Below are 14,393 nucleotides of genomic sequence, written 5' to 3'. Positions count from 1 at the left end.
TATATATCTCGGTCCAACATGTGAATATAAGCCCGTTTATTGGCAGCAAGAGAGCTGTTTTATATTAAAAAATAATGTTCATCTTATAGGTATTTAGAACACCATGAATATCCCATCCGTTCTGAATAAGAATACATTAGAGGGCACGGAATGACCCTGCTACTGGCCATTTAAGTTGTTGGCCACCCCTTTAGACTAGATGAACATTGAAGCAATGTAGGGGGTTCTTCACAGTGAGGACAGTGAGGTTGTGGAATGCACTGCCGGGTTATGTTGTGATGGCTGATTCAGTTAATGCTTTGACTTGGATGACTGTTGTGACTGTAACATCTACAGTTTATAGGTATATATATTTAAACAAGTGTATAGATAGGTCTGTATTAGTATGTGTATATAAATATGACCTGGGGTTCATTTGGAGGGAATGAACTTGATAGACTTGTCTTTTTTACAACCCAAATGAACAATGTAACTGTTTTGTTGTAAGTGCTCCAGTAAATTAAAACTAAATAGCAATGTAGCACTATAAGCATAAATAAAGTTTAAATGAATGAGACTCCCATTCAAAACAGTTGAATATCATAATGTAGTCTTACAAAACTGCACACTCCAGGTATCATTTACCAACTCCAGGGGCCCATCTACAGGGCACTTACACCCTCTTCATCTTGTTACTAGGGATGCACCGAATCCACTATTTTGGGATTTTGCCAAATCCTCTGTGAAAGATTTGGCTGAATAACCAACCAAATCCAAATTTACTGATTGCAAATTAGGGCCAGCAATGTGAAAGAGAACAGTGTACACAGTGCGTGGCTGAAATATTTTTTACTTCCTTTTTTAGTGATAAAAAGTCACGTGATTTTTCAGATTTGGTTCGCTAAAGCCTCTGCTTGTTCTAACTAGTTGCTAGTAAGCATTATTTGTTCCCAAGGGGTATTGATGCTACAGCTGGAGCATTTGAACACTTCCCCTATCACTTTGTTCTCTTGATAATAAAGGACACCAAGATACATTTGTCGATCCATTTTCATTTAGGATTTTTATTCTAATTCTTGGAATTAATAAATTGCACCCACTTGTTTTCTTCATTTCCTTTAGCAGAGGATGAACTTTTCAGCGGAGATAATGCAATAGATATGTTAATTGAAGATCAGTTGATAAAGCACAAAATCCAGTACCCGAGCACCACAGAAGAGCCAGTTCCTTCTAGAGGGCCTCTAACCTCAGACTATGCTGAAGTAGTACAAACAACAAATATTCAACACTCCACTGCTGAACCTACTGGAACTGTATCAGTTACTAATTATAGCTCAGAGCCCATCTTTACAACAGACATTCTGCCAGCAACTACTGAACAAGTCACTACTGAGCAACCAGTAATTACAGAACAAGCTACAACAATGCAGTTGCCAACATTTACCACCACAGTGGCTACAACAGCTGTTTTGACAACAGAGGCCACTGAAGGACAGACTGACGGTTTCCCTACTACGAAAGCTCCTACCCCTCCTGCTCTTCCAGTGAATACTGTCTCTCCAATGAGATCTGATGTTCCTACAACCAGTCCAAAGATCAAAAACACAGCAAAGCAAAACACGGATGATAATAAAGGAGAGGAAGATGATCTGCGAAAACTTATTGGTAAGCAAGTGCTACATTTACATTAATCCCTAAGCCTCTCCTCTTCTTCCTTCTGATCTTTAATTCATTTTTGTCCTCAAATATAATTACATTTCTTTAACAAATGTATAGGACAATGGTTTGTCCTTCCCTTACTCAGGAAAATCCCTTTGTTAGGCTAATAGCACTTATTCATTTTCTCCACTGGTGCATATACATAAGAGGAGGACATGACCCATGAGTGGTTAGCGTTGAGAGTTTTCATTGGTTAGGCATCCCATGGGGAAGCTTTGAATTTCCTATTGACCAGGGGTGTCAGGTGGTTTTCCCAATCCACAAAAAAGGAAGGGGGTAAAGGATTCCCAGGTTCAGCCTCTTTGGACTACATTTGCAGGAGTGGAGGCTGCTGAAAAGCTTGAGGTAGGAGGCAGCAGTAGATGAAGAGGTAAGGTAGGGCTGGTTAAAATGAAGGATAACTCCCGTTATAGACCACTATATTGGCTCAATTACAAGTGCAAGTTCAGTGTGCCAAGTGCACTTTCTTACACCAATCAACATTGTTTTACCCAGAATGCAGCATATTTTACCATAGTTCCAGTTTCGATCCCTATGGGGAATTGTGCTTGGTGACACATTTGCAATTACACATGCACTTTGAAACAAATTGGGTGCAATTGCACAATATACTTTCAAAATCCAAATAGTTGAGTTCATAACCCACAATGTACGAGTGAGATATAAGTTTAGGTTAGTAAGCAGGATGGGTTGGTACCCTATATGTCACCTGCCAGCATAGGGACTCTCAGAGCAGATCTGAAGCTCGGGATAGAGAGATTCAATTGGTGCATATTTGTGAAGGTTATTATATGGGGACTGGGCACCTGAAAAAATGGACTGTGTATCATTCTGACTTTCCAGCAAATGTACAGTTAACTGGGTTTTAAAGCACCATTGGGACAGAATGGTTTACACAAAAATCTGCGTGTGCATAGCCAGTTTGGAACATGTGCTCTACTTGGAATTGTAGCTCAACAGGCTTTTCCAAGTGACAAATCAGAGAGAACATGTCCAGTTCCTAAATATTATGGCATAAGTATATCTGTCTGTCAGTCAGCATTTCAGTTCAGACATGGATTGTTGAATTATTAAAGCACACAATGGGTTACATTCATAGACCATCCCAAAACAGCAGGTTTGTGCAGGTGTGATGTTGACATGATGTCAGTGCACAGTGCCTGCTTAGTTCATTTTCTCACTCTCTGTCCTTCTTAGCTCATAGCTATGATGTCATTACCATATCTCATTACTTGCTGAGTGCCTTGCAGGCCCAGGTGGGTCACATGTCATGCAATAAAGGGCAAACAGAATCTGCTTAATGGACTACAGCCACCATAGAGCTGGAACTAAAAATACAGAAATAGGTAATGTTTGATATATATAAATTCAAGATTCCTATGGAAGTATTCTTTCATCTCAATTATCATAACCAGTGTTCTACAATATCACTGAGATGTTTACGTTGAGCAAGTTTTGGGTGATAAGCGCCATATACTACCCCTCAACTCTTTCCAGTATGTGCTTCACTTTGTATAAAATTAGGGGCACATGGGAAAAATGGTTGCATTTTAGGTATAAAAAGGCTAGGGCTGACAATACAGAGAGCTCACACTCACTACTTCAATACGGTGGATTTCGTCAAAAATGCGAAATCTTGCGTTTCGGCACTAAAAGCCACCGAATGTGTTCGCACCACAGCAGTCACATGACTGCTGGACGCAAAAACAGAAGAGGATTAAGCTAGTGGTCATGGGCGGAAATCGGCCTGTGGATTTCAGTAGACTGATCTCTGCCCAGTCTGGCCTTAGCCAAAACAGGTTTTACAACAGAATTTTCTGCTGCATTAAATTTTAAGGCATATTCCATGATAGTTTAACCAATAATGTAATTTAAATATAATTATTCAGTATTTATGTAATCATATATAACAATCTGTATTCCTCCATGTAGTTTTTGGAAGTAGAAGTATGTCAGATACAGTGTCGGACTGGGACAATAGGGGCCCACCCAAAAACCACTCTCAGTACTATTATTCTTCTTCTACTCTCTCAACCTCTATCCTCCTAGTCTCTATTCTTTACATACTATAATCTATTATTCCATCTATTTAGCCACTTTGTTCTCAAAGAAATAGGGAATGGCCATGAAAAAGCCAAATGTTTAGCAGCACAAGGGCCCACTGACACCTGGGCCCACCGGGACTTTTCCTGGTATCCCGGTGGGCCAGTCCGACATTGGTCAGATATATAGTAAATAGTGTACTAATCCCCTTTGTTAGCATGGGCCCAGTGAATGTAGATAAAAGACAGCAGTATATTTCTACATGCATAAATGTCAGGACTAGGAGCTGCTATAGAGAAGACATATTAAGATTTCTGAGGCTCTTGTGGAGCCTTTTCTAATTAAAGGTATTTAGGGGAGTTGGTCCCGGGCTGAAAGTTATGGTTCTCCAGTAAACAGTGGGGCTGTGTTGTACGAATATTTCGGATAATATTCTTTCATGACAGCAGAATAAAGTGAGCCACCATGCTGTGCCAGTAAGTGAGGAATTTCCCAGTGGTGTTTTTCCAAGATCTTTTTGATTTTATTAGTTCAGTAAACATAAGACAGCTTTATGAGTGGGGCAGGTGAAAAAAAAAAAAAAAACTCCTGCGGTTTCATCTAAAGGGGGAATATTTCTTGTAAATAATTAAGGAAATAGCTAACCTTTGAAGTATAAATTGGTAAATTCTTTTATTTGCATCCTGAGTCTAACTGTCCCAGGAGCACTAATTATAAACAGTTTAGTGATTAAAAGATAAAACATACACTTTATAAATAAGTGATTGCGTGCACACAACTTGTCAATGGATGCTATGTTGCAAGCCTGTGCTGAGGCATTCCCCATAGACCTTTATTTAATAGCACCTCTGATGGTCACAATAGATTACACAGTTCTACTAGAAACACGCAGCAGCAAAAAAATAAGATATTTTAATTATCTACTGGTTGAAGGCAAAGCAAAGGAGATTCCCATGAACAGGTAACATTGTCAAGCTAACACAGTTTATGTAATACATCACATTTAAAAAGTTTTGCTCCAAAACAAAGACCCCACCGTATTCCAGTTAATGGCCAACTACATCAAAGCGAAATATATACTGCGACATATAGTCACTGTTTTTATATTGGTGCACACAGATCTCATTGTACCTGAGCAGAGCAATCAATGGTCAATTCTACTCTTAATGATGAACACAAATAGGAACGTAAACATGCCTCTCTGTGTAGAATAACCTCTGAAAAATCAAGTAAAACGGAAACTTACTTTTGGATGAAATTAAATAAGATAATTATAATATTAAATATCAAAAAGAACATGGTTAAATATAGTCAGACAATGTTAATATTATACAGAGAGAGAGAGAGAGAGAGAGAGAGAGAGAGAGAGAGAGAGAGAGAGAGAGAGAGAGAGAGAGAGAGAGAGACCATCATATGTTTAACAGCTTTTGAATTTTTCAGTACATAAATCTGCACAGGAAGGCCTGTGGTGTACGTCTGGAATATTGAGGTTAGAAACATTAAAAATAGCCTGTTTCATTCTCACACACAGACCAGAGAGAGACATGCCATTGGCTAGTTCATTCTGAAATACTATAAACATAAACATGGCACCCAGATTAATGATGGGACCCATTTATTCTCAACGGGTGACCTTCCTTCCAAAACATATTAGCTCTTGGATATAACAGTCTGAGTTGGCTTTCTCCAAATATCAACCCATCCAAACCAAAGATGAAAAGACAAAAATTCTTTATGTTAGGCTGATACGGGTATGGAACCTGCTATCCAGAATACTCAGGACCTGGGATTTTCTGGATATGGGTCTTTCCATAATTTGAATCTCCATATCTTGTCTAATAAAATATTATTTAAGCATTAATTAAACCCAATAGGCTGGGTTTGTGCCTCCCTCTAAGAAGGATAGATTCTGCCTTAGTTTGGATCAAGTACAAGGTACTGTTTTATTACTACAGATGAAACGGAAATCATTTTTAAAAATGTAAATTATTCAATTAAAATGGAGTCTATGAGAGATGTCCTTCCTGGAATTCGAAGCTTTCTGGATAATGGGTTTCCAGATAATAGATACCATCCCTGTATACTCTTTCAGTTATTGTACTGCAATCAACTTTCAAAAATATAATGGCCCCCTTTTTGACTCCTGAACTGAATTTACAGCGCCAGGTGTCAACAAAACCTCAATAACATGTGCCTCATAAAGTTGACATTTAGAGCTGCCATTTACTGGTTTCCAAGGCCACGGTGCAAAAACAAAACAGGATTTAACAAGCATAAAACCTAGACCAGAGGGCAGTAAGAGAAAGTTGTATGAAAATTAAGAGTTTACTGTACATCTGGACAAATTTATGTTTGGAAAAGCCAAAGGAAGTCTTCAATCCATGACTTTCCCACCTGTTACTTAGTGATGTAACTGTTCTCATAGAAGCCGCCATCTCATGGGATTCATGATCTAGTATTACCCTGCAAGATGGAAACACTGGGGCACTACCTGGTGTAAGCGTTACTCCAGCAAGATTTTCCCCAGTACTAAAATGATATCATTCCCGCACGTAAGGGATGCACATGTGAAAGAAGACAAGGGTCCCCCAAACGTAGGTTAAATATTTTCCTAGAAACTGTCAATAAATTGGAGAGAGGTAAACATAAGCCATATTATAAACGCCTTATTAATTTATACATATTAATATACCAGCCTGTTGTTTTTCTTCTGTCGTAACACTGTATACAGTTCTATCTTCACATTCAGGGGTTGTTTACCCTTAAATTAACTTTTAGTATGATTTAGAGAGTGATATTCTGAGACAATTTGCAATTGGTTTTCATGTTTATTATGTCTGTTTTTGAGTTATTTAGCTTTTTATGCAGCAGCTCTCCAGTTTACAATTTCAACAATCTAGGGTTCTAGATTTTTGGGTCCTAATTACCCTAGCAACCATGATTTGATTTGAATAAGAGACTGGAATATGAATAGGAGAGGGTCTGAGTAAGATAAAAAAAGTAAAAAATTAAAAGTAGAAATAACAATAAATTGTAGCCTTACAGAGCATTTGTTTTTTTAGATAGGGTCAGTGACCCCCATTTGAAAGCTGGAAAGAGTCAGAAGAAGAAGAAGGAATTTAATTAAAAAACAATTCAAAAAAATAAATAATGAAGACCAATTGAAAAGTTGCTTAGAATTGGTCATTCAATCGCATACTAAAAGTTAATTTAAAGGTGAACCATGCCTTTAAAACAAAAGCCAATTGACGATGACTTAAAACTTCAGGTTAAATGAGAAATCGAACAAAAATAAATAATTATCTGTAAAGTAGTGTTGGAATCATGGGGTTAACAGGACCCAGACCATAAAAGAAAGGCAGGAAGGAAGATCTTTAAAAGAAATCATAAAAATGTAATGTATATTGCAAATGCTCAAGAGAAATTGTCAAACCAGCTGATGCGTCTGATTGATTCCTGTGTTTTCTTTTCCATAAAAATCATCAGGGCGATGTAAAGACACTTTGTCTACGATCTCTGGACCTACAACCCAGAACACCTATGGGCGCAACGAGGGGGCCTGGATGAAAGATCCCTTGGCAAAGGATGAGAAAATTTACGTCACCAACTACTATTACGGAAACACCCTTGTTGAATTTCGAAACCTTGAAAACTTTAAGCAAGGTACTGTATGCATTTAAGTGTATCACCTCTATACATTAGTTACTTTGGAATGAAGAAATTCTGTCCTTTAAGATCAGCTCTTCTGCATACCCCCCAGCATCACTGTCCTGTGGTACATGTGGGTACGTATTTACCTACATATATCAGCAGTGGCAGAATGGGGTGTCCAGGACCCACCGGGGCTGTCAACTTCGTAGACCCCCTTAGGGCTCCCACCACAGTCGAGAGTCGAGAGCTCCTGCAGAAGTTAAACCCAACATCAACCTGCTGCAAACCACCCCCCCATCCATCGCTCCATCGATCTATCTCTCCATGTATCTATCTATCTCTCTCTCCCTCCATCTATCTATATCTATGTCTCCATCTATCTAGCTATCATCTATCAATCTATCTATCTATCTATCATCTATCTCCATGCACAGTATCTATCTCTGCGTCTCTCCATCTATCTATCTGTCTGTCTGTCTGTCTGTCTCTTCATATATATATATATCTCTCCATATATCTATCTCTTCATCTATCATCATCTATCGCTCCATCTATATCTCATTTATCTATCTCTCCATCTATCTATTCTCTATCTATCTCTCCATCTATTTCTCATATATCTATCTCTCCATCTATATCTATCTATCTATCTATCATCTATCTATCTATAATCTACCTATCTCTCCATCTATCGCTCCATCAATCTATCTATCAATCTCTCTATCTCTCTATCTATCTATCTATCTATCTCTTCACCTATCTCTCCATCTATCTCGCCATTTATCCATCTATCTATCTATCTATCTATCTATCTATCTATCTCTTCACCTATCTCTCCATCTATCTCGCCATTTATCCATCTATCTATCTATCTATCTATCTATCTATCTATCCATCCATCTATCTATCTCTCTATCCATCTATCTATCTATCTATCTATCTATCTATCATCTATCTATCTATCTATCATCTATCTTTCTATCCATCTAACTACTGTATACAGTATGTCTTTCTTTCTCCCTCTATGCAGCGATCTATCTATCTCTGGGTATAAACTGCAGGATTTTGCAGCTATCAAGGCTATTTGTGCAAGTTATACATGCACATAACATCTACATAAATATGTAAAACATTGTAATTAACATTACTCGTGGAGTCCCTAATAACGTGTCCATTGTGAGCAATGAGTTTCTGTTAAGGTTCTCAGCAGCAGTCAGTTGTGCTTTCCATTCATACAGAAGAGCAGTGCTGGAATAGTAATGTGGCAGCACTAATGGAAGCGGAGAGAAGGGCACAGATTGCAGGCATGTGTACATTACTGCCACTGAGTGAGCTGACACAAACCCACACTGTTATTATAACTCATGCTAGAGTTTGTGTGGGATGCTGGAAATCAAAGCATACCATTCAGTAGTATTTACAGTTCTGCTGGGAGACCTCACTTAAGACAAATAAAAAAAGAATTCCTGAAGGATCATTATCATTATGTGATCCAGTCCTGAAACCCATGGCAACGTAAATGATATATAGTTAATGTAAAAGGCAACAATAAATCATGTAACTCCTGTTAGAGATATATCACCTCCATGGCCTAAAATATTTAGCCGTCAAGCAGGGTTGTCAGTGATCTCAGGCAAATTTCCTCACTTCCTGTGCCTCATCCATCAAATATAAGATTTATACAGCAGGATTCACTTTTTAAGAAAGATATCGATATAACTATATAAACTATTTATTGCTTGCAGTACCATAAGAAAAAAAGACACATTTACATGAACATGAAGGTATGGGATCTGTTATGACGGATGCCCGTCTCCCATAGACTCAGGGCCGGATTTACATAGTCGGCACCCCAAGGCCCGCTGTCATTTGTCACCCCCATCCCTTACCTTTTATACATTCAAATTTTCATCATTGGGACTGTAGCAATGTAGATTGGTGCCCGGGAAATATAAAAAACTATTGTATCTCCTAATGTTTTTGTGGGTGTGGTTGGGCAGCATGCCGACCCCTAAAATCCTGCTGTCCTAGGCCCGGGCCTTGGTGGCCTTTCCACAAATCCGGGCCTGCATAGACTCCATTTAAACCAAATAATCCAGATTTTTAAAAATGCAGATAATTAAAAACAGTACCTTGTATTTTATCCAAACTAAGAAATACTTAATCCCTTTTGGAACCAAAACCAGCCTATTGGGGTTATTTCATATTGAAATGATTTTCTAATAGACTTAAGGTATGAAGATCCAAACTATGGAAAGATCCCTTGCATTCTGAATAACAAGTCTCATACCTGTATAATGTTTTGGCAGTTGAATAATTAAGCTACACTGACCCCTATGGAACAGCTGATGATGTTACTGTGTGGTATATCAGTGGGTGCTGAGACTAACCTGATTCTCAGTTTAAGGCTGATCCATATGTCTGAATGGCCGTGCCTACTTTTCAAGAGTCATTTATATAAGCAATGTATTATCATAGGAACCCGAACCAAAGTTATAAGAGATGGTTCAAAGAGCAGATGGTGGTCCCTACATTTGCTTTTTCATATGGCGTATTGTATGTCCACCAAGTAATGTTAAAGGGGGAACTATTGCAAAAATGTTATATAAGCTTCATCATACTTAAATAAGAAACTTTCTAAATACAATCAATTAAATATTCTGTATAGTTTTTGAAATAATCAAGTTTATCTTCACTATCCCTCTCTCAGCTTCTCTTTATTCTGTCTTCAGGCAGCAGTTGGGTGTGAGATATTCATTGAGAGTTAGGTCCAATATATTTTATAGGGGGGTTCCTTTCCTAGCAGATGAATAAGAGCTCAATCAAATAACCGATTCCAGTACAAACAAAATCTAACACAGATTGTGTCCGTAGTGATGGGTAAATCTGTTCCGTTTCGCCAAAACTTTGCCAAAACACATTAAAGTCAATGGGTGTTTTTTCATGTGACATTTTCCAAATCAGGCTACTTTTACAATACACTGTAGTCTATGGCGAAACATTTTGCTTCTCCTTAGTTATGTACAAAGATGGCAGGCGTGCTTATGAGGCATCACTGCAAGTTTAGTTTTTCCACTGATTCTCTCTCTACATATTTATGACACTGTTAAACAAATTCAGCACTGTGGAGCACATTCGCCCATCATTCATTCTAAATCCCCTTTAATTTGCACTGAATCATGGGTAAGAAGTTAACACCTAATCACTGAAGTAATGCTATGAAGTCCATACTCTTCTATTTTTTGGAAAGAAAAAAAAGCTCTTCTTTTACGGAGGAGCATTTACTGAGAACCCTGTGGCTTCTACTGCTCAAAACAAATTGGATGAATGAAATTCATGTGGAGGTGCTGTCACTTATATATGTTGCTCTACCAATTGGAGATGGCAGTTGGCCCTGTTAACATTCCAGATGCTCTTTGGAAGACATTGGGCTCTTACTTGCTTCAAGACATGAAGATAAAGAAACTCTTAATCATGACCACAATTTGAATTCAATTAAAAATGACAGAATTGTGCAATACAGGTATGGGACCTTTTATTCAGAATTCTCAGGACCTGGGGGTTTCTGGATAAGGGCTCTGTCTATAATTTGGAAAGTCTGTTAGAAAATAATGAAAACATTAAATAAACCCAATAGGCCGGTTTTGCTTCCAATAAGGATTAATTATATCTTAGTTTGAATCAAGTACAAGCTACGGTTTTATTATTACAGAGAAAAAGGTAATTATTTTTTACAATTTTGATTATCTGTTTAAAAAGGAGTCTATGGGAGACAGCCTCAATTTGGAGCTTTCTGGATAATGGGTTTCCAGATAATAGATCCCATACCTGTACAAAGTTGTACGCATTTACTTAACTGCTGGATTGTTTGGATGGTTTTGGAAATGTGACATAGATTCACTATACACTTATTTTGCATTTGAATGTTCCAATGGAGCTGAATGCATAATTACTTCCTTATATAACTTTATCTATATTTCCCCAGCCCTAGTATCACTGGAACTCTGGCTACAAGCCCTCCTTATATGTAAGAATCTCATTTGAAAAAGCCAGTAAAGAACATGGCCAAGGGGGATTGGTATAATTTTAGCGCCATAGCCAGCCAAACAGGCACATAAATGGCACTCTCCATTGGCACCATTTTTAAAGTTTTCTCATAATCTAGTTAGAAAGCACAATTTTGCATGAAAAAATATAAGGTTATATTGACCCTTAAATACCTGAGCATTTTATTAAATGGTTGATATACCAATTCCTTTAAATACTTGTTTTTTCTGTTAAGTGAACCGTAGTGAATTATAATAATACTGTATGTATTAATATGTTTAAAGCTTTTTGGACATGTTTGAAGCTTACCTGAATTTCTGCTTATAAAATATCTATTTCTTCTTAGGTCGCTGGAGTAATTCCTACAAGCTTCCGTACAGCTGGATTGGTACAGGCCATGTGGTGTACAATGGGTCTTTCTATTACAACAGAGCATTCACTCGCAATATTATTAAGTATGACTTGAAACACAGATACGTAGCAGCCTGGTCAATGCTTCATGACGTTGTGTATGAAGAATCCACTCCATGGAGGTGGAGAGGTCACTCAGATATAGATTTTGCTGTTGATGAGAATGGCCTATGGGTTATCTATCCTGCTATTGACGATGAAGGGTTCCAACAAGAAGTCATTGTCTTAAGCAAATTAAATTCAGTAGACCTCACCACACAGAAAGAAACCACCTGGCGGACTGGACTTAGAAAGGACTTCTATGGCAACTGCTTTGTCATTTGTGGGGTTCTCTACGCAGTCGATAGCTACAACAAGAAGAACGCCAACATATCCTATGCTTTTGACACACATACAAACACTCAGATTGTTCCCAGACTGCTTTTTGTGAATGAATACTCTTATACTACACAGATCGATTACAATCCAAAGGATCGTCTCTTATACACCTGGGACAATGGGCATCAAGTCACCTACCATGTGATCTTCGCATACTAAGGAAAATATCCAGATACTTAGGCATACAAGGGCATTCCATCCATTTACTCTTGGCTTTTCACTAAAAAGGCAAACTTGAAGAATCTCCACTGGGTATATGAATAGAAGAGAATCTAAAAATTGTGAACTTTTTTTTTATACAGGACATTTGCACATTCCTATATATCAATCAGCTGAACATATTTAGGAATTTAGTAGTCATTATCTAACATAGCATTTAACTAAAGGCTGTTACTGAACATGCCACGTAAACAATGAAACTGTCTGTAGCAGAATGACGTAGCTATTGTGTTATACCGACCATAAAAATCCCAGATACTGTATATGAAAACACCCCTCTTGTCTACAAATAGGAACCAGATGAATATAATATATATATGTAAAGAATCTATTCATGCACATCTATTATACATTTAAATTGCCAAGCATATTTTAAAATGTCATACATTATCCATTTTTCTCTGGTCTTTGCAGATCCCTTGGAATATATCAGATGGCAATATATTCATACACTGTTTATGTCAGTAATCCATAGGGTGACTTGTCACCAAGTCATTCAGTATTCAATAGAGGTGAGTAAAAGTGCAAGTCTTAAAGGGGTGGTTCACCTTATAGGTAACTTTTAGTATGATATAGAATGGCCAATTCTAAGCAACTATTCAATTTGTCTTCATTATTTATTATTTATAGATTTATAGGTATTTGCCTTTTTCTTCTGCCTCTTTGCAGCTTTTAAAATGGGCGTCGCTGACCCCATCTAAAAAGCAAATACTCTGTAAGGCTAAAAATGTATTGTTATTGCTACTTTTTATTATTCCTCTCTCTATTCAGGTCTCTCCTATTCATATTCCAGTCTCTTATTCAAATCAATGCATGGTTGCTATGGGAATTTGAACCCTAGCAACCAGATTACTGGAACTGCAAACTGGAGAGCTGCTGACTAAAAAGCTAAATAACTCAAAAACCACAAATAATAAAAAATGAAAACCAATTGCAAATTGACTCAGAATATCCCTCTCTACATCATACTAAAAGATAATTTAAAGGTGAACAACCCCTTTAAACCAATTTGAGGTCACATTTTTAGGTTAAAGCTTATCACTCTCCTGTGCTGCGCAGTCAGGATGTAAATGGGTCCCACAATGGTTTAGTACAGCATAATAAACTCAACTACAAATACTAAATATTCCTACTATGCACCAACCTGCTATAAATATGGGTACTCTTGATTCCCTGACTGGCTAATTTAAGTCCATTTAGGAATATCATTAAAATCTGTTAGAAAACTCATACAGAAACTAATCAGTGCAGTGTGATTTTATTTGTTACAGGGCAGAGCAAATGCAAGCCCAGGGTTGGAGGACTAGCCTACCAGAAGACTAAGAGAAATCCTGGTGGGTCCAAGTACTGGTGGACCCCATGATCAAGAATTTTCAGTGGGAGGGGAAATGGGCAGAGGGATTTTTAGGCAGCGTCTGGGATGGAGGGCCATTGGGTACCCCTGTCTTAAAATGTGCAAGCCTCAATTCAGAATCCATGATCAGTCAGGACTGAATCACTACTTCACTACTTTCAATAATGGTCTTTAAGGCAAAGAGTTGGAAAGCTGTGCTCTATCACAAATTGTTCCATGTAACATTCATTTATACTTGAAATACACAAGCAAAAGCACATACAGAAAAAGGCATTCCCAAGTTATTCCACTTTCAGTACAGAAGACTTAGAAAGAATGTTATTATCTCTTTATTCCCATGTATTGCTATTACACAATGCAGGATAACATCCCAGCTCCTATAAAACTATATTCTGAGAATTCAATGTTATATTAGTGACGACCTGCCAATGTTTTGGCATGATTCCCATAGTTATGCAAGAAGTTTCACTTTAACTGATCTATCAGGAACCAGATAATTATAATGTATATAAAGAATCTATTCAGGCACAGAGTGCCATATATTATACACTAAAATTGCCAAGCATATTTTAGAAAATTAAAAACAATCCAA

At 37.6% G+C, this 14,393-nt stretch overlaps 1 protein-coding gene across 2 annotated transcripts in view; it reads left to right on the top strand.

Moving 5' to 3' along the window:
• The window catches only part of olfml2b.L (olfactomedin like 2B L homeolog), a 52,493-nt gene extending 39,456 nt beyond the window's left edge, over positions 1 to 13,037 (top strand). The window contains exons 6-8 of one of the 2 annotated variants that reach the window (XM_018258792.2): positions 1,105 to 1,644; positions 7,228 to 7,404; positions 11,786 to 13,037. In XM_018258792.2, the coding sequence (XP_018114281.1) occupies positions 1,105 to 1,644; positions 7,228 to 7,404; positions 11,786 to 12,387 (1,319 nt within the window). In that variant the 3' untranslated portion in view covers positions 12,388 to 13,037. Of the gene's footprint in view, positions 1 to 1,101; positions 1,645 to 7,227; positions 7,405 to 11,785 lie in introns of both variants that reach the window. The other variant, XM_018258791.2, reaches the window with a different exon arrangement.
• Positions 13,038 to 14,393: the final 1,356 nt, after the last annotated feature.

This window comes from Xenopus laevis, chromosome 4L (genome assembly GCF_017654675.1).
Source record: "Xenopus laevis strain J_2021 chromosome 4L, Xenopus_laevis_v10.1, whole genome shotgun sequence".
Classification (NCBI taxonomy): domain Eukaryota; kingdom Metazoa; phylum Chordata; class Amphibia; order Anura; family Pipidae; genus Xenopus; species Xenopus laevis.
The sequence above is the reverse complement of the archived record's forward strand: the minus strand, read 5'-3'. Positions and strand labels throughout refer to the sequence as shown.